This window comes from Podarcis muralis, chromosome 8 (assembly GCF_964188315.1).
Source record: "Podarcis muralis chromosome 8, rPodMur119.hap1.1, whole genome shotgun sequence".
Taxonomy (NCBI): domain Eukaryota; kingdom Metazoa; phylum Chordata; class Lepidosauria; order Squamata; family Lacertidae; genus Podarcis; species Podarcis muralis.
Window position 1 is genome coordinate 57387465 of NC_135662.1, and position 25218 is coordinate 57412682.

The following is a 25218-nucleotide window of genomic DNA, read 5'->3' on the forward strand; positions in this document are numbered from 1 at the left end:
CCCACACCCAGGTTGCCTGACCAATACAGTACTTCTGGATTCTCCCAGCACACTGTGGATATCCACTTTGTATGGCATGCCAATAATGCAGCCCCCACACTACCAAGGGCTTTACTTCTTCCAGATTCAAAACTGGCTCCCATTGGACATCTAAGGACACTTTCGGACTGATCTGAACAACAGGAACAGGAAACATTCTTTCAACACTGCCAATCCCAGCAGCGCAAACATGTCGGGTTCCTCACCCCACGCTCTCCTCTGATGAGCTGACAAGTGTGAGAACAGCCAGAGAGTACACACCCAGCTTGTATCCTACAGTGAGCATGGAAAGGCCTGGGGAAAACATTTTCATAGAAATACTTCCTTTGCTCAGTTTGGTACTGCAGTTCTCTCTTTTTTAAAAAAGGTACCAGCAGAAGATGCTGCCAGAAAACATCCCTCATCCATAACACCACAGGTGGAACACAAGAAGTATCAGTTTGCACTTAAAACATTGCTCTTTGTTTGTGGGTAATCGTTAGTTACCATTAGTAGCCTGAAGCCATCTGCTGTGGCTTTGCCTAAAGAGCAAAGTAATCTTGGCCTGGCCGGTACCTGGGGCAGGATACACCTAGGAACTATTCCAAGCTGTGACAGGTCAAGAAATCCATAATTGGGATAAGAAAGAGGATGTGAAAAACAGCTCGCAGCTCCCAATGTAGTATAAAACTTACATTAAGCAGCTTCTGCAGAGATTCTAGTATTTGCATCGATTTAGGACTGTTTAAGCACTCATTGCGCTGAAAGACTGACAATTGTGTTTGGGATAAACTAGCTGGCCAACATGAGTTTGACCAAACCGTGGGAGGCAGTGGAAGACAGGAGTGCCTGGCGTGCTCTGGTCCCTGGGGTCACGAAGAGTCGGACACGACTAGACGACTAAACAACAACAACAAGCTGGCAACAAAGGGTGGATGGAGGAGAGAAGGAAAAAGGAAGGAAAGGAGAAGCATCTGAAACAAGTGGAGCGATTTTTGTACATTGGCCTTGGAAGCAGATGATGGATGCTGCGCATTTCAGCGACCAAACTTCTTAGCTTGCACTTGTCTGCCTACCAGCCAGTGATCTGACAGAGCCTCCCTATTGTCACCAATGCACTGACTGAAAAATCTCCTTGTGATGATCTAGAAAAAGAGGAATGACCTGCATCACAGCCTGCCGAGGTGGAAGCGAACAAAGCAAAGCTGTACAGAGACCCAGGTTTTTTCTACCCTTAGCAGAGGCCAAAGGAGAATGGCTCACTTATTCCCTGTATTATTTACACGCCTCCTGCTCTTATTCCCAAGGCGCATGGCTGATTTTTACATTTCATTCTTTACTATCACAGTGAGGCAAAACATCATTCCCTATACTTAAGGGTATAGGATGGGTCCAAGGCCACCCAAACTAGCTCAAGAGGGATTTAAACCCAGGCCCAAGTGCCACATTATATTCGCTTCTCCACCTGTGGGGGAAAAACAAAACAAAACTAAAAATGCTTCCCTTTTGATTAGCAGCACTGATGGCTCAGCATGCTTAGCAGAAAGAAGCCTAGAGCAGAACAGCTGTACCCTTGATGTTTAAGAGAGAGGGATACTAGTCCAAGATGGCAATCTAGCCACAACCTGTTCAACCAGAGTGCCAAAAACAAGGATGACAAGGTGGTGATGTGCATTGCAGAGAAACACCCACTTGCTGTGCAGTCCTGGAGTCCTCTAGCCCCAGACACAAAGAGCAAACTGCCTATTGCAGGCCTGTGCAAAGTACCTGCCCTTCAAAACACACACACACACACACACACACACACACACACACACCTCCCAAACGCCAAAGTTTAATAGGTTCTGTATTTGAAGCTGTAAAGTTGGGACACTGCAGCTGTAATATTATAATGGCTTGTAAGGGAATAGGAAAGTGGAACAGAGGAAGATACATTTTATTTTCCCCCCAACTAAGCAGATTTAATATTGGCAATGGATTATTTTTAAGTATAACATTCCGCCTCTTCCAAAACATGATTATCAAACACAGGAGTGTTTATACTCTGGGCTCTACAGCAACGAAGTTACTTTGTCCAACCACTCCCTTTCTGCATTTTTTTTAAAAAATGGGGTCATTGTAACAATTCCATGTCAGGTCATCTGGTTCTAAACTTGCCAGTCCCCTATCTAAGATGTAACAACCCCTTATTTTATTATTTTATTTATATTATTTTATTTACAAAGGAGAATTGATACATAAACACAGGTAAATCTGAACTGGTGCTGGCACAGGAAAATTAGATATAATTCCTTCTGATTCAAGGTTTGCTTCTAAATTCAAAGCTAAGGGCCCATTTGCCAACACAGACACATACCTGTATTAGTCATTTGTGACTAAGGTACAGAATCCAGGAAAATGGTACCCAATCCAGTACCCCATGTATCATCATGTAATAAAACTGCGGTGGTTTTGGACCAATGCAAACTTTTGCGCACTCCAGTTGCAAAAAGTCTGACTACCCTACATCAAAATCAATCTGTATGAGTAAAGATTGACATCATCATCATAATCATCATTTTATTTGTACAGTATGCTGCCTTCCCACAGTTAAAACAATGCTCAAGGCGGCTTACAATATGAAAAGATTTACATAATTACAAATATAGCAAAGTAGTCATAAAAACAAATAAAACACATTAAAAACTATATAACCAAACTGAACAATTTCCACATAAAAATAAAGATGCAAAAAGTTAATATCAGTAACAACAGCAAAAACTTCCAATGAAACTTCTCCCAAGACACCCCAGTCCTTGCTGGGCAGCAGCAGTCCTTATGAGGCCTGTCAGGCCCCTCACTGCACGATGCCAGTCTCGCAACATCTGAGCATTTGTGAGAAGCTCCCCAGAGTGATCTGTCTTGTTTGTTATTCCTGCTATTTCTACTCTATTCTGTTTTAAGAGTTTATTCTCCATTGTGCTGCTTCATTTTTCTTACTACATTAGTTATTTCAAGGCTGCCTGCCCTGCCTTTGGCTCTGTTTCAAAGTCACTTGCTTCTTAAGCAAGCTTTGGAACACAGCAGCTTAAATATGCTTCAGCAATCCTGTTTCGAACTGCTAACATGCTTTAAGCTGCAATCCTATATGGCTGGTGTGGCGATCACACAAGGTCCCCAGACATTTCACCGTCTATTGATCCCTGTGCCACCACTTTATTTCTCGCTGCCACCACCCAGGCCCTACCTGGTAAAATACTGAGTTCAGTCAGGGTTAAATCGGAACATAAACTTCTGTTTATTTATTGCAGTTTAACAAGAGTGTGGTTTCATAAACAGTCTCAGTCAATTACAATCATGGGGTGCCTATCCAGACCTATAACTCCCGCTACCTGCTCTCACTCACTAAACCACCTCTCAGATATTTACTTGTCTTCCTAGCTCTTAACTGTTCCTGACTCAGTTTATTTCGCATCACTAACTCAACTTACCCACAGACCCTATTCCAATTCACTCCCACTCCAACCAACCACCCAACTCCCAACGAACTCCCCCTCTTCGCCCCTCCCAGAGCTGGTTTTATAGTCCCTCTGACTCCACCCCCCTGGGTTCTGATTGGGTAACCTGTTTAACTATTTCACCTCCAGCACTCTCATATGTTAACGTCACCACTGGGAGTATAGGATTGCCCTGTTACTTAATAAATTTTAAGAACAGATAAATTAGGCAATCAAACCATGCTTAGTAGGGACTGCTAATGCAGAAGAGGGCGAAACAGAGCCTCCATATATGGTTCTTTCCTCTGGTAGAAAAGAGACACCTGTTAAAAATAAAAGAGTCCTAGCATACATTTTGCTCCCAAATATTATGGCTGCAGGGAGAAGTTGGAGTACTGGCAGGCTTGAATTCCCACCCCCATCTCTCATGAGCTGATGCATAGTGAAAGAAGCAAAACAAATCTTGTTGGCTGGGCATCCAACCTTCTTTGATCTTCAGCCATTATTTCAGATTTCTTAAGGGCCAACTTACATTTTCTACATATAAAGGAAGGAATTTCCAAACAGTAATACACGAGCAGCATCTCTAACGACAGCTTGCTGCTTGTCATATTAATGAAAGGAATATGCAAATTATTTTGAGTGCATGCTATTAAAATATGCTGATGCACTGCAGTCTTTTGTGCCTCATTGCGATATATTTCTGCTATTTCCCTAACAACAACTTACCCACCCCACTCAAATATCCAGGTTGAGGAGCCAATACAAACAGGATTCTACTCTCCACAGGGGTTTTCAAAATCTAGAAATCAGTAAGAAAAAATGAGGAGTTTATGTTTTCAGCAGATGAGTGATAATTTAATCTTACCTTGCTTTTGTATAAAAATCCTAAGCAGCGGGTTTGCACTTGTAACAGCCTTGAAGAAGTTGTCGTCGTTATTAATAGGAAGGAGATCTCCATGTATATCGGCATAACCAATCATCACCTCCATGTTGGATATGTGGTGGATGTGAAGAATCAGTTTGTAGAAGTCTTCAAATTTCCCTGGTTTGAAACGATCCAGGGAAAACCTTCGAAATTCTGCACCAAACTGGAATCAAGGGGAAAAGAGGAGATGAATGGGTGTCAGGGTTTTTAAGGTGACAGAAGCTTTCAAATTTCACATCTGCTGTTCTTATTCTTAAGTAGCTTATGTGCTCTTCAAACTGCAACCTTCTAATTGTACAGGATATTAAGATGATGGAAGAGGTCAGTTGTTTTTTTAAATTTAATTCAAACACTGTACTAGACCGTGCTTTGCACTAGCTATAGCTTAGAATCCAAACCATGGTTTGAACTTCTAAAGCACTATTCTTTCTGCACTTATAATGTCCTTGGGACAGCAAATTTCTCAAGGCAGACAAATGGCTGTAACTATGGTTTGCCAATTCAAAACATAACACCAAACCAGTTAGAACAAATTTGCTTATTCTCTCCTTCCTCCTGTCAAAAACATGTCAACCAAAATGCAATGCTTCTGTTTTCTCCTGCTACTTACTATACCTCATGATTTCAGCAAATTGCTCTTGAAAGGTTTCCCAGAAGTTCATTTTAAATTGATTCTTTTTCACTTCCCTAATTTGACCAACAATTGGGAAATCCAGAGGCCCACTCTGAAAGATCAGTTCCTGCCAGGTTTTTGAGGGACATAAGAACTTTGGTTCTCCATTTACTGATGAAAACAGAATCCCCAATGACATAGATTTCTGATGTTGAAGAGGCCTGGGACTCCCAAGACTGTTGATGACCGTAAAGTACTCTGCAGGCCTACAAAGCCCACACCATATTCCCCTCTGTGAAGATTGCCTGTGCAAGAGAGTTCCTTGCAATGGAACTTGCTCACATAACCAATGCCTGGAAAAAAGCCTCAGGAGCTTGAAATCCCTGAGCAGTGCTTTGAAGTCCTGACATTGGGACTTCAAAGCACCTAGTTATCTTATATCATTGTGACACCAGATAATTGATGGGTGGGCAGCTTCACTCACCTGTCAGGTTTGGACTGTGGGGCCAGGGCCTGAAAAACATCTGGTTCATGGACCCAAAAGGCTCCCCACCTGTGGGCGTACATCCTTCCAAATATGTTGGAAGTCAGTTCCACTGAAGTCACTAGGTGACATTTTTGAGACAGTTTCCCTGAATGATAGTCATGCAAACAATGCAGATGTGGAACACACTAGGTTAATTTAATGAGGGGGAAATTGGGTGGAATTAAATTGTTCTTAACAAACACTAATTTCAATTCAGGCATTTTAATATTCATGTAGCCCTAAGAGACTTGGAAGAAAGTCTACAAAGGTAATTTCCATGTTCATTGCCTTGGCTATATTTGAAACTGTTAACTGGGATGCTGATAAGCACCCTCAGCTCATTGCAAAAGGAAGCATGGAAATTAGGAGATGTCAAGCATCAGTAAACTGTTACTCAAGTGAACAAGTCAGAGCTGGAGAAGTACCATATTTTTCCATGTATAAGACTAGATTTTTTTCATAAAAAATAATGTCAAAAATTAGGGGACATCTTATACACGGATAGTGCCAAGGGGGGGCTGGTGATTGGTTGTTGCCGCAAAAATAGAGGGTGTCTTATACATGGGGGCGTCTTATAGATGGAAAAATACGGTATATTAGTCTTTAGCTGTCAAGGACTCTGATTTGAAGTTACGAACCACTAAGAAACTAGTCAGTAAAAGGGAAAAGATTTGATGAAATGTTGCCAATCCGAACACTGCAGATAAATCTTCCCACAGCCATGCACGCAGAAGGGTTGTGTATGGTGCAAACAGCAGTGTCAAGGGCGGCGGCGGGGGGGGGGGGGGGGCGGAATCCAGGAACGCCTATTTTGTTGTTACTTTCTTGTAAACTGTGTATGGCAATATAGAAATGAAGTATACAAATTAATAGCAAATGAAATGAGTTTAGAGGCGGAACCCCAGTGAACAGACTTGTGCATTTATTTATTTATTGAATTTATATACTGTCCTATGCCTAGAGGTCTCAGGGCGGTTTACAGAACAAAATCAAAATATAAAACCACAAAATATATAATCAAAATAAAAACAACAACCCAATAACCCCTTTGTAACGATTATCCTTTGTAATGTTTATACAGTACTGTATATTAAGTACAGTAATTAAGAGTTTGTCCTTTGACTTTTGCATCTCTTTTCGTTAGAAGCAACTCATCTCACATAAAATCACAATCATACAACACTTGCCCAAACGTGAGAAATGAAAGCTTTTTTTTTTTTTAATACAACTCTTCCTATCTGAAGAGTTTTAGGAAAATGTTTTTTTTTTTTTTTTAAAGAGTTCAGTGAAGCCTGGAAAGCTTGCTTACCATTACAATGAAACTTGGTTAAATAAATAAATAAAGCAATACAAGTCTCATTCTTTTGGGCAGACACAATTGTAACCCTTCATAAGAACCTAGAAATTAAGAAGTCAGGTCAACCGATGGAGTAAATATTTAAAGGTTTGCATCCAAACACACATGCGGAGGCAGAGCCGTAGCTAGGTGACCTTGCGCCCCTGGCAGAACCGTCCAGATTGCGCCCCCCAGCCATGGACAAATTAGCTCTTCTTTCTGCCTCTCCTCCAACCCCCCTTCCACCCATTCAATTTACCCTCTATTTAAAACTATTTCCTAGGAGGCAATAATCAATATTTATATTTACAGACATATTTTTAGCCGATTTTGCGCCCTCCCCATTGCCTGCGCCCCTGGCAGGGCGCCCATCTCACCACCCCCTAGCTATGGCCCTGTGTGAAGGTCACAAAGCCCCCCTCCCACTTTACAAAGTCTGATGCAGAGACTTAGCAGAACCATAGCAGAAATGACCAATTTGGCTTGAAGGGTTTTCATAAAGGCTGCAAGCTAAAAATAAAAAGCATGCGAGAACACATTGGCCTGTTAAGTTAACCACCCGTTCTCTTCAGGCTACATACTTTTGGATCCCAACTGTTTCATTTTTCATTTTTTTTTATTTTAAAAAGGTTATTTCCATTCCCCTCTTCCCTAATTAAAGGCTGGTGAGCAGCAATGATATATTACTAAGCAGCGCACTGGGTAGTAGAAGAAACAGGATACCTCATAGTTGGTATTGATCTCAAAAGGCCTTTTCCAGACTAGTCTCCTCAACTGCTTTGAACCTTCCTATCACTAGAGTGCTAAATGGCTTTTAGAAGGGTGTTCTTTTGCCTATCACCCAGGCTACACTAAAACAGCAGCCAGAACAATCCTTCATTATGGGAACCTAATCTACTTATTAGAGCAGTCTTTGAACAATGAAGTACAGTAATCTACTTTGGCCTACTTGCCTAACGCAAACATCGCAAAGCTAAAAGCAAGGGAAGGAAGGGCAATACGGGGTTGACGGTAATTTAGGCTGACAGTGCTGCGAGAACGGTGACTAACAAAATAGTATTACACATGCTTGCTCTTCAAACAATGACCCCTCGTTCTAAGAATCTCCCTCAGTATTAGTCACCGTCTGGTCGATTTGCAGATACAAACAGCAAAAGATGTCTAAGGAACCAACCTGTCCTAGCACAACAGGAAATCTCATCTATTCCCATAATAAAATCAACGTTAGGGACGATACAAGGGGTAGAGAACGTACGAAGGCAAATTCTCTGTTTCATGTGATATGAATGCCACTTGTCAAATGGTTTCGATACAACAATCTGCATGTGCAAATGATGCTAATCGTTTTAACTTTAAAAAAAAGGATTTACAGAGAAACTAAAACTTGGGCACAATACGTAATCTTAGAAAACTGATTAGAAGGTCAGAAAGAAGTAGGTTGGGAAATGCTACAGCTCCAAAATTTAAGGAGGGTGTGTGTGTGATTTAAAATGCCTTCCAAAATTACAAGCTACTAAATCTGTTAAACATTGTCTCAAAAATCGTGTTCAAGCTTCTTTCTGAATAAGCTCAAATACTGGGCTGATTTCAGCATTAGAAATTAGCCAGGCAGAAGGCACAATTTGCGACTGGCGTGGGTCCAATTGCGACCACGCGGAGATCACATAATGCCAGGTTGGCGACTGAGGAAAGCAAAATGTCACTTAGAGAAGGATCTGAAATATTTCCCTTGAAGCTTGGAATTGTTTTATTTCTGATTGTTTTCTGTGATGTTTTAATGTGTTGTAAACCACTTTGAGATTTGTTCTTTAAAATATAAAGTGGTATAAAAATGAAATAAATAACAACAAATTTCACTGGGAAAAGGGTGTGTGTGTGTGTGTGTGTGTGTGTGTGTGTGTGTGTGTGTGTATTCTGCCCATCTGGCTGGGTTTCCCCAGCCACTCTGGGAGGCTCCCAACAGAATATTAAAAACACAGTAAAACATCAAACATTAAAAGCTTCCCTAAACATTCCATTATGGTGACCATAACCTAGGTTTAAGTTGCCATTTGGTGATTAACTTATATTTCTGAGTTTCTAACACTAGGGCTGAAGAAATATTCTCTCAAAAGAACAGGCAGGCTTTAGGCAAGGGGCTTCTTATTTAGTCATTTAATTGGCAAATATGCCAAGGAACCCAAGTAGCTTTATGCAGCCTTCATGGAGTTCATGACAGCCTTTGACAGAATGGACCAAAAATAGATTTATGGTTTAAACTGTGAAACACAAGCTCTTCATGGATCCAGCAATGGGTTTACTAGAGATATCTAGTTGACCATTGTGGGAAATATTAGGCTCTATTAAAAGAGCCATCAATCTGCTTCACCGTGGCTCTTAGGTATCTGAAAGCACAGGGGGGATAGTCCACCTTTCAAGAAAAAAATTTCCAGTTAGTGTGTGCGCAACACAGATACTTGATGGACCTATTCCTATTATATTAGTGGCACACTCAGAAATACAACATGCAGAACATTTTCTAGCAGCACACATGTTGTAATGAAGCACCCATATTTACTCTGGCAGATGATATACTTTTGTCATCATGAAGAGAAGGTGGTTTACGATGACTCCTCAGAAATTATGACATGGCCTGCCAAGAGGAACAGTGAAATGCCAATTATACTAAACTACCGAGTTATTTCTGGAGCTCATGCTATGTACCACAAATGGTTGTGCAATGGTCAGGAGCGAGGGCAAGTTAGAAGCTACAATTTTCTTAGTAACTGGTTTTCAGAAACAAGGTACTTTGAATACTCCTCTAACTGCAGCAAAAGGTGAACATTTCCAAATCTTTTATAAGCAATTGTGGGTTTTTTATAATAATAAAAAAATAGATTTTGAAAGGTGAAAATTGAATTCCATTTGTTCTGAAGATTCCTGCTGGAGTTGCCTTCAAGAACCCTGGCAGCATATATGAGCGCTGAAGTTGCGTGTTTATGTCAATAAAGCCCATATTCTCACAGCTGTTTTCAATATTATTTCAAGTTATGTAAAGAAGTGCTGCATTTTTATGAGAATAAAATGCACTCGCTTGGCATGGACCCACAAAACCCAAAGAGCTGGTGCCATTAGTAGTCACAAAAATTAACTGTGGGAGAAGCCTGCCAGAAGTTAGTGGGACTGATCCAGGATTCACTACAGTCAATACTTGCTTAATTTTAACTATATAACACATATTGGGGGAAATTACTTCCATGCATCAACATGAAGCTTCCTGCATAAGGCCTTTTTAGCATGAGAAGACTGTAAAATATGCCACCCCAGAATTCCAACAGAGAAGTGTTGGTACATCTAGATGGCACTGCAGTAGAATTTTTTACAGCATTATGTATTGTACTGCAAGATTTATGATGGAGCAAGGGAGATGCTTGTTTTGAATTTGTTAACAGATCTATCTAAACTTGCTGCCAAATCAAGTGAGAATCAAGATTTGTAGAAACACAAACTGAGAATGAAGCAGAAAGCTAGCTAAACTGATGAACATGGAGGAGAGATTTTCACAAACAAGGTGTGATGTCTGAAAAAAACCTCCTGACAACAGAGAGGTGAAATAACCCCACACTGCTCCCGACACATCAACTCATCATAGTTTCTACAGCAGTACAGTGGTACCTCGGGTTACATACGCTTCAGGTTACAGACTCCACTAACCCAGAAATATTACCTCAGGTTAAGAACTTTGCTTCAGGATGAGAACAGAAATTGTGCTCCGGCAGCGCAGCAGCAGGCCCCATTAGCTAAAGTGGTGCTTCAGGTTAAGAACAGTTTCAGGTTAAGAACGGACCTCCAGAACAAATTAAGTACTTAACCTGAGGTACCACTCTAGTAACCAACATTTCTGGAAAGAGCCCTACAAGTAAAGCCCAATGTATGAGGCATAACCTACAGTGCACAAATGCCACCTCATACATTTAACCTATCAGAAGCAGCAGCACAACACAAATTGGGAAAATCAGAGATCCTTCTCTCCAAGAGAACCGTCTTCCCCATGACACTCGTTACAGTGTCTTCACTTATTAACACTTCCTAGTCGGTTGCCATTGTTAAAAGACTTGAGGCTTATAAGCAAGTGGATGTGTTTAAAATATGCTCCTCATGCTGGAGGGGAACATAAAAATTCAGGCCAAAATTGCTCACACAATGATTGTTTAGGCAATTCCACAACAATCCAGAAACCCAAGAAATTCAGAACTGACTGAAATCTGGCACCATGTCTTCATTTATGAACAGCAGCAATATAAACAATGTGGTTTATTTTTTTATGTCTGGATCCCATTCCTTATGGTTTGAATAATCAACTTATTGTTGCTGTTTTTAAAATGCAATGGTGTTTTAAAAAGGATTTCTATCAGTTGCCAGTGAAATGACTGCATTGCAGGGGGTTGAACTACTAGAGGGCCCTTGTGGCCCCTTCCAAATCTACAATTCTATGATTTTGAGCTAGCCAAAGGTTTTCTATTTCTGGCAGCACATCATGGATGAAACACTGAGGGAGGAAAGATTGCTCAAAACTGTTGCTATCTATTTAATCCTGAGTCTGACACCACACAAACTTTAAAAGGCAATGGCTATCTCCCAAATGTTTTAAGTAGCTCAGGCTAAATACCTTTTTTGGGATTTGAACTCTAAAGCTATTGTAGTTGAGAATGCATTTTATTTCACTTTTTCAAGAAAAGAAGAAGTTTAAATTACTAGAAGTTCAAGAAAGTATACACACTTTCCAAAGTTGCCTGCAGAGAAGGCATATAGGCCAGGTAATGGGAGACACTTACAATGTATCATCCTTATGGTAATGGTTCAAAAATTAGGGTATAAATTAGCAGGCTCTACTATTGTATTCATGATAATACACTATCAAGCAAGACAAGACACAAGCTTTCTCAGTGTTGCTCCACTCTAGTGATTGTTGTTCACAGGACAGAACTGCCAAATGACTAACTGACTTCAGCATGTGTCAGAAATCCAAACTACTGCAGAGAGCCAACAATATCCACAGTTTAAACCAGAACAATCTAGACATTGTTGCATGGAAGACCTTCCAACCACAGGGAAGAGCTTCATCTGTTGCATGAATTGGCACCATAGCGTAATCCAGGGGCAAAACTGATAGGGATGCTTGGGTTTCTGCAAATTCCAGTTTGAACTGACCTAATCTGCTCCTCACGGGCTAATGTATAAATCAGAACTTAGTTACCCACAGAATTTCACACTTCGCAAAAATATTCCAGCACCCATTCTCTCAAAGAGATAGATACATAAAGATAAAACTAAGATTAAAGGTAAAGGTAAAGGTACCCCTGACCATTAGGTCCAGTCGTGACCGACTCTGGGGTTGCGCGCTCATCTTGCTCTATAGGCTGAGGGAGCCGGCGTTTGTCTGCAGACAGCTTCTGGGTCATGTGGCCAGCATGACTAAGCCGCTTCTGGCAAACCAGAGCAGCACAGGAAACACTATTTACCTTCCAGCTGGAGCGGTACCTATTTATCTACTTGCACTTTGAGGTGCTTTTGAACTGCTAGGTTGGCAGGAGCAGGGACCAAGCAACGGGAGTTCACCCCGCCGCGGGGATTCGAACCACCAACCTTCTGATTGGCAAGCCCTAGGCTCTGTGGTTTAACCCACAGCGCCACCTGCGTCCCTTAAAACTAAGATTATATGCAGATTAAATGAATGCAGGAATGGGACAGAAAAGACTTATGTCAGGGGTGCCCAAACTTTTTTCAAAGAGGGCCGGATTTGATGAAGTGAACATGCGTGAGGGCCAACCGGATTAAATCAATCGGCCCCCAAAAATGGACATTGGACATGCCTGACTTATGGGATAACAAATGCTGAAGTGACGTAGACCAGAAATAGTCTGTTTTGCTCATCCCTGACACCAACACGGTAAGAGGCCCTGGTTATAAAGCGTAGTCCCTTTAAAAAGAAATAAAGAACAGAACAGAACAGAACAGAAGAGTAGAATGGTGTGGAACAAAAGAGGGGCTGGACAGGCACCTTCAGAATTCTTCTTCCCTTCTATACCTTACAAAAACAAAACGAAAGCTTGTGGGTTGACAGGTCTTGCACGCTGGGAGTTGGCCTAATTTCAGACATTATCTCCTTCCCATTTCAGATCATCAGTCATATCCCCAAATCAGCAAACAACTTGTCAAATGGAAAACATCGCGCTAGCAAAACAGGCAGGGATGTGGCAACAGCCCGTTACACCTAAACGTGATTAGAGGCTATTCTGTCACACGGTAGTTATCCTCAGAAGACTAGCTTCTATCAGGTACACCTAGAAATTAATTATTCTAAAGGCATTCTTAAAGGACTTTGATATTTTTTTGCCACAGGAGATTCCTCCAAATAGAAACCTACCTGGGTAAAAAAACACAAGGTAATTATTATGAGACCCTCTGGTTCTGCCCATTTCAAACAATAATTCCAGCAGAAAAATACAATGACAAAGAGAGGTGTGAGGTGTGTGTGTGCGCGCGGGGGAATGTATTCATGTATTCACAGTTTAAAATTCTACAGGCAATACTTAAATCATGCCCATTTTCACAATTCCCTTCCTGCATCAGCTTATGTCCAACTAATGCAACACATTATCTAAAATACTAGCAAAATTCCAATACCTCAAGAAGTGTGACAGTTCAGCATATTAATTCAGCTGTGTATCCCATGTGCTTCTCACAGAAACCTCATTGATGCGTCTGTCCCAAAACTACAAGTGACAGGAGCTTGAAGTGTGGATCAACATTTGAAGAACAACTCACATTGAACAGGTTATGCCTACCAGACACATTGTTTCAACATCCTTGGAACCAAAATGCACGTTCCAAACAAGAGTTTAACTGAAGCCCAGCTCACAAGACTGACACAGCTAAGTGTTTTCCTTAGGGCCAGGTGGTACATTACATGCAATATAATGCACCAGCTGGAGACTGGGGGCTCTTTTTAAAGAGGAAACTCGGCTTTTGGAGAGAATGGTGTGAAGTAGCAGCAGAATGCTTAATGCTTTCCCTACTGCGGCAAAGTCCCTCCCGCAAAGCAGCTTTTCCCACTGCAGACAGTCAAATGCAAGGATGTGCACATATGAAACACCTGAAGGGAGCAAAATGGAGAAAGGAAAGGGCACACAAAGAGTTAAATGGGCCCTTCCCACTCCAGATCAACTCTTGCAGAAATAGCCCCCCCCCCTTTTAAAGGAGGCCATCAGACTACAGTTGCATGAATTTGTATGTACTTATTGAGCCTTTAGGAATATCTATTACTTTGTGAACCTTGAAAATTTCAGAATACATGATTTTATCTTAAAAGAGAATGATGCTTGTAAATCCAAAAAGAACTAGAACAGGAATCTACTAAGATATTTTTCTGGTAGATCACTTTTAAGAAGCATGTAAATGGTATATGCACTTTTTTCTTTTTGCTATTCTATCTCTCTTTCTCAATAAAATATATTCTGGTAAAAGATATGGAACTGGGGTGGGTGGGGATAGAAATAGTTAAAAATGCAATGCTATTACTGCTTACCTGCTGAATTCAAACTCGGTTATGCAAAATCTCTCCAGATTTCCCATGCATCTGATGAAATCTGATTCAGCGGGTAAGTTTGGCAAGGCACAGCAGTGGAACAAGAAGAAAAGCTCTCAGACCCCAGGGGAATTAATTGATACAGAATACAATTCAAAATATGGGTCAAAGCAAAAGTGTAGATGAGCCCTTTGTCTGAGCAATTAATGCGAAACAAAACCACCTCCAGCTGCAAGGTTTTAAAATCTAACAGCAATTTAAAGAGTGCATTGTATGGCTTACATGTAGGAACGGAAGATCCCTTTTCGACAAGTTATATGTAGCCAGATGTAATTTCTCACTCAGAAAGGGCTTTTGCTACCAGTTTAGCAGAGTGATGATGAATAACGGCTGGTTCCAACAGTAGCTAGTATGGGAGTTGAACACCCACCCATCCCAAGAAAACCCTACACACATTTAGCTTTTTGTGAGTTGTAGCACATGCTAAAAAAAAAGTGGAAGACATGACTAGTCAAAACTGCTAGAGAACTAGATCTTCCTGATTTTCAGGGTGCTGTCGCAGTTCTGGCCCCACAGAATAAAAGAGTGGAAGAACAAGTCGAGATAATAATCTTTCATTGAACTTGTTAGTGTAAAAGCCCAAGCTGTTCTTGATTGGCTGAATTTAAGCAAGTCTTCTAGCCACAGTAGAAACAGATAACCAAAGTCAGGTATAACTAAGCTACCCAACCTTTTATCATCACAGGAAGGCATACAAATACAGGATATACGACTTGCTGGAAAAAAATAGGAGCTGCCATATGGACTAGGAAAGATGCAGTCTTATAGTGCATGCTTTTCATTGCCCTAGCTGAATTAGATTTTCTATTTAGGAAAAAAGATATAGTTAAAAGATTTGTGCCCTGCCTTTCTTCCACAGAAGTCCAAGAGGTCAAGAATACTCAAGTGAGACCCTTTAAAAAAAGCTATACTTTCACCAGGCAACAAAAAGTTAACAGTGATAAAAAAGTAAGGAGGACATTCTACTGATGTGGCAACTGAAACACTCAGACTCTTGGGCCTCCAATGTTGATCCAAATCAGTGGTTTCATAATAAAAATGTGCTCATGCCACACTTGATAAGAAATACATTGGAAAACAAAAGCTGGAGAGCCGCAGGTTTCCCCATCATACTTACAGTTCCAAAATTCCAGCACAACTGATAGAAATCTTGCGCTGTGGTCTAGGGCTTGCCGATAAGAAGGTCGGCGGTTTGAATCCCTGTGACGGGGTGAGCTCCGGTTGCTCGGTCCCTGCTCCTGCCAACCTAGCAGTTCGAAAGCATGTCAAAGTGCAAGTAGATAAATAGGTACTGCTCCGGCGGGAAGGCAAGCGGCGTTTCCGTGCGCTGCTCTGGTTCGCCAGAAGCGGCTTAGTCATGCTGGCCACATGACCTGGAAGCTGTACGCCGGCTCCCTCGGCCAATAAAGTGAGATGAGTGCCACAACCCCAGAGTCGTCTGAGACTGGACCCAACGGTCAGGGGTCCCTTTACCTTTACAATCTCAAGTGATTTGCAGAGGACAATGCAAGAATCTGTAGTCGCTTACCCCAGAACACAAAGCTCATCCCATGACTTAGGAATTTAGAAGTTAGTGACTGAAATCTCTCTCCAAGCATTGCAGTTGCGAAGTATTAATTACCTCTATCGAGAAGCACTTCAAACCAACATGGATTTTGCCACCTTTCCTTTCCCAATTCCCTGAGAAAAAGACTCGCGTTGCATACACACAACATCTTATTCAAGAACCAATGGAGACCAAGTACTTGTCTTTTTCTACACAGTCCATGTACCATCTAGATCTATCGCTTATATTTTGCACCCCAAGAAGTGCTTCCTGAGAAACTGGCTTCATTCTGAAAATAAAAGCTCATTGATTTTGCATTACCCTGCAGTGTGTCCATCTGAAAACAGACGGAGGCAGACTAGGGATGAACCAAGACCTTTTGGTAGCTGGGGCAAACCACAAAATGGTGCTGCCACACCCTGCTAGGGAAGAAGGGGTGAGTGAATATCCACATCAGGAACAAGGGGGGTGAGGGAAATAAATATCTACACCTGGAACAAGGTTGGGAGGAGACCCAAAGTGCCTTCTGTTTGCCAAGAGGGCCACAATAGAGGTGGCAACAAATCTAGTCTCCAAGGAGTGCGCTGCAGAAATGACATTTTTGTACTACAAACATTCTACCCCTACCAGGTTTGTCATTTCTTCTCCTTTCAAATAAACAAAGTTCCTGATTACATCTGGAGGCCCAGGATGCAGGGCTGCGCCCACTCATACCCATTTCTTCTAGGCTAAAGCATTGGAGGGTAAACAAGAAAACATGAGTTCGCATTCTCAACTTTCTTGTTCCCAGACAGGTTTTCACAAGTCTTGGCGCTTACAACATAAAAGATGAGTTGACCCATTTATTTTTTTTAGGATGACGGCACAGGCATCGGCCGGAAAGAACAGCACACCCCAAGTGGCATTTTGAGCTGCATTTGATCTAGAGCAGTCTAGCCAAGTTGGTCAAGATCATTCTTGCAAACAGCTACCCACCTATGGCAGATAATAATAGCTACTAGGCAGGGAAGTACATGCCACCTGTAAGATGGCTATTTTCTCTTTCAGGCCATCTGGGCTAAGAATAATAAGTTATTTGCAAAACGGAGCTGAGACACACTTGTTCTGTGTGGTTAAACAGTTGCTCACTTCATTAGCAAGACACCCATGTCCACCTAAGTCAGACAGGAAGCGATGGAGAGCAACAGATACCTTAGTAGCTCAATGCATTTTTACAGATGGATCGCCAAGTCCTAATGGGATGTTATTTGTTCATAAATTATGAGCTGCTTTTCCAAGCGCTAAAAAGTGCTGCGTACAAGTAGAAATTCAATAGCAAGAAGCAAATATTCAAACAATACAGCTGAAGCCAAAGTGTTTCCGCTCAGTGCCCACCCTAAGTCACAAAGTGCCCTAAACAAACCTTTCTAAATTTAAGGAAACATCCATTCTTACCATCTCCCCCTAAAAACAGAAGGCCAAACTAAACGCAATGGAGACACCATTCATGTGTTCATCCCATTTACATATAAAACAAGAACGGGAACCTGACTTCACAGGTCACCAACACATACCCAGAGGTTTTCCTTGGGGTGCCCCCAATAAATTTAGGACTGGGGAGATTAGCTCTTGCCTCCCCAACTGCACTCTCCAGGAAAATCAGGGGGTGCGAAGGGTTCAACACTCTTGTATACTCAGCTTACTGCTGAATAAAGACCTAAAGATAGACAGACATACTTAATGCATGTGGGGCCAAGCACTTAAGAAGAAACACATTTCTGCCAATCATATCTACTTAATGCTGCTTCCAAACAGGATTCTGGAGTAATGATCCCAACACAAACCCTTGAGTCACTATAGGTTTATTGTTCCAGAACATGAACACCTCCCTCAAGAAGAAAGAAAACTTGATGGGGTGCCCTCTTCTCACAAGAGTGTTATCAGAACTACCATGCTCTACTTAACATTTTGTTTTGGAGATGGAACAGCCCAGTCGTATGCGTGTCTGGACACAGTCAGATTACTCAGCAGGAAGTGCTACCTACTCCCAGGCGAGTATGCGCAGAATAAAACTGCAACCCAACCAGTCCAAGTGAGACCGTGAGACTTTCTCATCACCTACTACAAAAATGCTGACTTTGTCTCTCAATTAAATCAGAAATAACTGTTACAGTTTTCCCACAAGTAAGGTAAATTTCAGTGCTAATCCGCCATTTGGCATATGGAAGACCATCTGTTATATACCTGACAAAATTAGTAACATGAACTTAAAAAGACAAGTTCAGAATTTCCACAATTCTCAAGGCATCTGCACCAAGCAGTGAAAAGCCTTTTCATCACTGCTGAATATCCACCTTGACATATTTTAAATATAAGCACTATATTTAAGTTTCACATGCCACTCCAAACCAGTGAATTAAACACCACCAACACACAACTATGTGGATTAAAACCACCTGTACTTTAATGATAACGTGCCTCCCGAGCTGAAGAAGCCATTCTCTTCTTTCCTGGACAGCAGTTTTTGCAATTAAGGATTTCAGAGGCACAAGCTTAAGCACTCAGTGTATATTTGTCATTTGATGACTGGCATGTGTGTATGGGCCCTGTGCTGATACATCTCATCACATCACCACAAATGCGGTTACTTTTGATTCAAGAGAATCATTTCAGACATTCAACTGCAAGTCATCAAGACATACAGCAATTCAGTACAAAGAAGCCTAAACACAACTTTTCTGTAGCAGGGTGTGTGGATCAACAACATCTGGAGGCTCACAACTCCCATCATCCCTGACCATGCTGGCTGGGGCGATGGGAGTAGGGAATCCAACAACATCTGGAGGGCCATAGGTTCCCCATCTCTGGTCGACATTAACGGTCCTGGAATCTGTGTTCGAAATTAGCCAGGTGCATTTTGCATCTGGCTTTCGACCACTTGCGACCAAGTGAAGATGCCTGGGAGCCAGGATGCCACCTGGCACCTCCACCATCTGGGGATCATTGGATCTGGATTGTTTTCACACACATCCTGTAGAATTCTATCAGTTATATTTTACATGCACAATCAGAATGAAGTTCTGGAACCAAATTGCTTTTTCTGTGCAGCTTGAGCAGGAGCAGGAATCACCATTAGGAAAAAGAGGTAGGACTAGGCCAATATATATGTGGACTGTCCCTGGATCAAGCGGCTTTTCCTCCTTATGTTCCCAACATTCTTCACCTAGCTCAAGGTTGTCATCTGAACTAGCTAGATGTTTAACTGAGAATTCATCACAGCCAATCCATCGTTTGAAAAATAACGATCTCCAAGCCGCCTTGCCCCAAAATGGGAACTAGACATTCCATTTAGGTGACTGTAACCTTGGTTTAAGGAGCCATTTGGCACCTAGTTTATATATCTGAGTTTCTAACACTGCCTGGAGTAAAGTCTAAGAATCACTACCAGAAGGGTCGTAGTCAATGAAAGTGTCTACATGTTGAAGTACTTTCTCATATCAAAGCAGAGAAGGTACACACTTTGGAGATACTTTGTTTATTATGTCCGGCAGCCCCTTTACTTAAATATTTCTCAAGACTCTAGTGAGGAACATTACCTCTGCCTGGAGCAAGACCTGAGAACAAGGACGCTAATCGTCACAATCAATCAATTTTCTAGAAATGCAGTTGTGTGGAGTTAATCATCCAAAAGTATGTTACTCTTGGTCAAAACAACATTTTTCCTAAGCTGTCTAACAACCTCTGCCCTGCCTTCCAGGTAAATCACACAGAGCCTATGTCACAACCTCATGCCATAGATGATTTTAAAAAACAAACATCCGTAGCATTCTCTCTTCATTAGTCCTGTAGTCATGTCTAACAGGAAAGCATTCCACCACCAAGGCACTCAATATATTATGACTGCTACTCTAATATACAACTTGAGTGTAATTGATGGTAGCAATAACAGTCCTAGGAATCAATGTTAAGTGACAGAATACCACCAGTAGTAACTGATTGTGTAGAGTATGCTACTCTCTTACATCTAGTAACCTGTATGTACTTCTGAGCATGACTGGAAAACTCACATATCACAGGAGGTATGCTGTTGGTTAATAACTACTTCAGGTACTTGGTCAAACAAATACTCTTGAAAAGGAGTTAACATGAATGGTACACCATCAGTGTTGCAACTGTCAAACCTTGCCTTTGAGGGTCTATAAGGTAAAGGTAAAGGACCCCTGACAGTTAAGTGCAGTCACGAATGACTCTGGGGTTGCGGTGCTCATCTTGCTTTATTGGCCAAGGGAGCCGGCGTACAGCTTCTGGGTCATGTGGCCAGCATGACTAAGCCACTTCTGGCGAACCAGAGCAGTGCACGGAAACACCGTTTACCTTCCCGCCAGAGCGGTACCTATTCATCTACTTGCACTTTGACGTGCTTTCAAACTGCTAGGTTGGCAGGAGCCGGGACTGAACAACGGGAGCGCACCCCGTTGTAGGGATTCAAACCACCAATCTTCCGATCAGCAAGCCCAAGGCTCAGTGGTTTACACCCCAGTGCCACCCGCGTCCCTTGAGGGTCTACACTGTATCACTAAAAATGTTACTGTATCATTATGAAGCACTTCCGGTTTAACAGGCAGTAACATAAGGCAGCCAAAACAGTTACCTATAGACATACTTTATGTGTATATCAGATTGTCTGTATGAATCCTAGCAAACTAGTCTGGGTGACAGGGATTAAGGACTAGTATTTACATATACACAACCAAATTATTCCTTCAGAACAGTTCATTCAAAGGATGCTAAGTACAGCTCACACTTCTGACAGCATGGCCTTTCTACTGCCTATTATCAGAGCTTGCACTGCAATGAAGTCTCAGAAGTCTGTGTTCTAAATGTACAATACTAAGACCGTTGAGAGAGATACAAGATTTATTGGAATATGAAGGGGAAAGGCAGCCAGCTGGCTATTTCATGCAACTCAGTTGCAGAACATCTGCTCTGTACGCAGACAGTCCCAAATTCAAATCCCCAGCATCTCCAAGAATGCAACAGAAGTACCTCTGTCAGATGGACCAATGGTCTGGCTGGGTGCAAGGCAGCCTCCCCACTTCCCTATACTTCACCCAAAGTAAAGTCAAGCACCCAGAATTTTGAAACAAAGAAAAGCAACTCATCCCTAACATACAACATAAAAATCTACAATACCCAGAGACCTCTGTTGGTTTCACAACAGGGATGGCGAACCTGTGGTTGTCCAGAGGTTGTTGGGTTACAACGCCCATCATCCCTGTCCACTGGCCTTGTTGGCCAACACTGATTGGTATGAAAGAGTCCAACAAACATGGGCATATCTTAGTGCACCCCCCTTTAAACGACCAAATAAAGTGGGGGAAACAGTGAGGAATTTGCTCAGTCAGTGGCAGAACAGGAACCAAAATCCAGTTCTTTCTAATTTCAGCTTGCATTGTCCACAGAAGGACTCTTGCCACCATTTAAACATTTTTCTATAAGCTGTTGAGAACACAGAGGCGATGCAACCCCTACCCAGAGGTATTGCTGTGGATCTTACACGTTCAAGGCAAGTTTGGAAGGCAAAGCCAAGAATAAATAAATAAATAAACAAATAAAATAAAGAATGAGAACTAAAGAAAGAAAAGTGGGTGGGAAAGTAAGGTAGCTGTAGGAATACAGATAAGGTGAGGCTAGAGTGATTTGGGAAAGAGGAGGCCTTCCAGATGTTGGTGGGCTACAATTCCTATCATCCTTCCCTGATTACTGGCCACAATGCCTGGGGATGATGGGAGCTGGAGTCCGGCAACACCTAGAGAGGGCCATGGCTACTCCACCTCTCTGGTGTAGTTCATTAACATACGTCTCAAAACCACGCATACATTTGTCATAGGTAAGCTGCCTGGAATGGCACAACTCCTGACAAAAGCAGAGGGCAAATCTGGTCTCATGCTGTTTCAAGGATAGCTGCCTCCCCTGCTTGAACAGGGGCTTTGGGATGTAATGATGCTAAGTCAGGGTTGCCATACGTCCAGAATTTTCCAGACATAGCTGGTATTCAGCCCCCTGAAAGCGTCTGGGCAGAAATCACTGCAATGTCCAGGAAAGTCCAGACATATGGCAGTCCATGTCAATAGTGTAGAGTTTGACGATTTGCATTAAAAATAGCTCAAAAACTCAAACTTTGCAACAACCTCCCCCCCCCCCAAAAACGCAGCAACTTTGCAAAAAAATGTTCAACTACTTTTGTATCCAGATTTTCACTTTTTGAAATATGGCAACTCTAGCAAACTTGTCATAGCAGGCATGCCATGCAAGCACACAAAAGGGCAAGTCTTCACTATGCTCAAAGGGCTCAAGTACCTTCACTATGATGAAAGACTAAAGTGCTCTTATTAGTCCAAGGGGGGGGGGGAGAGAATTAACAGGAATTTACAAAATTATGAATGGTAGGAAGAGGATAGACAAAATGCATTCTTACTCCCCCCCCCTTACTACTACTAGAACTTTGAGTCCCTCGCCAAAATCATCTATCTGTACACATGAAAACAGGAAGTGCTATTTCACACACCTAGTTAACTTACGGAATTCACTGCCACAGGATGTGGCGATGGCCACTACATTAGATAGCTTCTAAAATGACAATTCATGTCAGGTATCTCCATCAATGGGTATTGGCAATGACAGCTAAATTCAACATCCATGTTGGGAGGCAATACGCCTCTGAATACCAAAGGCTAAGAGCATAAATGGGGTAAAAGTTGTTGCCTTCACCCCTTACACCTGGTTGGCTGGTTTATGGAACTGATCAGGGACGGGCAACCTCTGGTCCTCCAAATGTTGCTTGACTACATCTCCCATCATTGGCCATGTTGATGGGGGCTAATGGTTGGTGTAGAGTATGCAAACATCATCTGAGGGCTAGATGGACCCTTGGGTAGATTCAACAAGTCTCTTCTTATGTTATGGTCCCCTCCCATCCCTTGGCTGATTTATCTGAAAACCGGAAGCTCTTGGAGCTATGAAGCAGAATTCCAAGCATAGACTTGAGATGCCTGTAATTTATCCCTCATTACAAGTTTACACCTTCGTCCTAGGGCAAGAAAGGCAGGCTTTACTTAAAGGCCTCTTCAAAAAGACAGCAAGTTTGGGGTGGGGCGGACAGATTGAGAGGGTGTAGTGCAAATAGATCCGAATGCACTTAAAGTCAGAGTTGTGTCCTTTCAGCGGGAAACACCAAAAACGTGAAGACTACGTTTGGTAACGCGCAAGCACTTCCCTCCTCCCCTCACCCCACCCGCGACGAAGGAAGAGCTGAGAGATCAGGTGGCACCGGGAAAAGGGAGAGGGAGAAAGGGAGTCTACTACTCTCCAAACAAGTTTAAACACGAATTAAAGAGAGCGAGTTCGCAGAGCTCAAGACCTGCAAGGCAGCAACAAGGCCAGGAGCAGATTCAAGAGGGCCAGTATGGGATTTAGCAGCAGGCTGCCTGGCGTTTCTTGAGAAGTCCAGAGGGTTGCATTCAGGGGAGAGAAATAATACTCTACCCCCACCCCACCCCCCGTGTCTGCAGTCCAGTCGTCCCTTCCCGCGTCCACGGCAATATTTTCAAACCAAAACACAAAGGTTTCGAAGTACTTCCATAAGGAGGAACAATGGGAAACGTTAAGCAGAGGCAGCCGAGCGTTTTGCAGGGACTGGACTCACTCACTCGCACGCGAGTGGCGATCAAGTTTAACTCGACCGCGAGCGCGTGGGCGAGGAGTGGGGGGTGGGGGGAGTTTGCGGCAACAGCATCCCCCCTCTAATCAGCCCTCCTCTTTTGAGGTTCACTAATCCAGATCTGAGCGAGCCTAACCTGCTCCTCTTTCGACCCCGAGCTCCCCCCACCCCACCTCCCGCCGCCCTAGTTGGAAAGCCCTTTTGTTGTGAACGGCCCACCAGCAAGAAACGTGCCGCGATCGCCGCCTGAGCCCAGCAAGCCGACGAAGCCGGAGATTAAAGATCCAGGCGCCCCCGAAGCCACATTGAAACAAAAACAAAATCGGTGGAAAATGTCCAGGCGGAGACGTAAACCCACCCCTCACGACGAACACCCTAGAGATCTCGGGACAAGTTGCTATGGGATACGTCCCCTATGGTGGAGAGAGAAGGGAAAACATGTGTTTCATAGCAAGTCAAGGGGGGGGGGGGCTGGTGGGCAGAATATCCCCTTATATTCTTTCATAAATTGACGCAGACACGTTTAAAAGGAAAAAAATAAGTTGCTGCCGGAGTTTCTTCCCTCCGGTGGAAAACTAGAGCAATCTCGTTTTTTTCAGACGCAAGACAAAGCATCATAAGGGGAGGGGGCGGGAGGATGCAAGGAGATGGGGGGGGGGTCTCCATTCATTTTAAAAAGAAGTTAGAGGAGGTGGGGGAAAGGTACTGGAAGGCGGGGGGGGGGGGAAGGAAGGTTAATCCGGGCTGCAAGTAGCTATTCCTTCTGTCCTTACCTTACTTTTCACTTCCACCGCGCCGTAGCCAAAATACCGCAGACTCTGAGATTTATTAAAGCTCCGATTCATTTTCTCGGCCCCCAGTTTGAAACCCCCCCTCGTCCTTCGCCTCCTCCTCTTCGCCCTCGCTCAACAAGGGCTGGGAAGACCCACCGCCTCCGTGAGAAAGTGCCCCCCGGGCGGCCGCTTGTTGCTGCTGCTCCGACCCTGGAATGTAACTTTCTTTGGAACGTTCAGCCTCCCGAGATTCTTTTACTTTGTCCCAGCGCGCTAATCAGAACGCCCGCCTAGCTCGCTCTTCGGGCTTCTGTTTGTTACAATCGCTTTCAGCTCGCAACGCGCCTCTGACTCAATAGGAAGGCGGCTGCAGCAGCAAGGACTGGGCCCCGCCTCCATCAGAAACCCGCCCACTTTCAGTCTTCGCCCGTTTCAAAACCCCCAGAGCAGCAGTCATCGCCGTCGCTCATCCTGGCCGCCAGAGGGCGCGCGTTTGCGGATTATGACAGAATAATGATAATATTTGCTTAACTTGCTCAGCTAGCTAGCTGGCTGGCCGGGTGCTCAACAGTGGGCAGTGTCGCACCAAGGTCTGAAAAAGCAACAAACTCTGCTGCGTTAATGAGTATAAAGTCGCTTCCTTTTTAAAAAAAAGTCACATAAAACTTTTTTCTTT

General features: G+C 42.9%; 1 protein-coding gene across 2 annotated transcripts in view; it reads right to left on the reverse strand.

Moving 5' to 3' along the window:
* Positions 1 to 24905, reverse strand: part of PARD6G (par-6 family cell polarity regulator gamma) — a 68440-nt gene extending 43535 nt beyond the window's left edge. The window contains exons 1-2 of one of the 2 annotated variants that reach the window (XM_028737547.2): positions 24548 to 24905; positions 4363 to 4585 (exon numbers count right to left, since the gene is read on the reverse strand). In XM_028737547.2, the coding sequence (XP_028593380.1) occupies positions 4363 to 4486 (124 nt within the window). In that variant the 5' untranslated portion in view covers positions 4487 to 4585; positions 24548 to 24905. Of the gene's footprint in view, positions 1 to 4362; positions 4586 to 24542 lie in introns of both variants that reach the window. The other variant, XM_077933224.1, reaches the window with a different exon arrangement.
* Between the last annotated feature and the right edge of the window lie 313 nt (positions 24906 to 25218).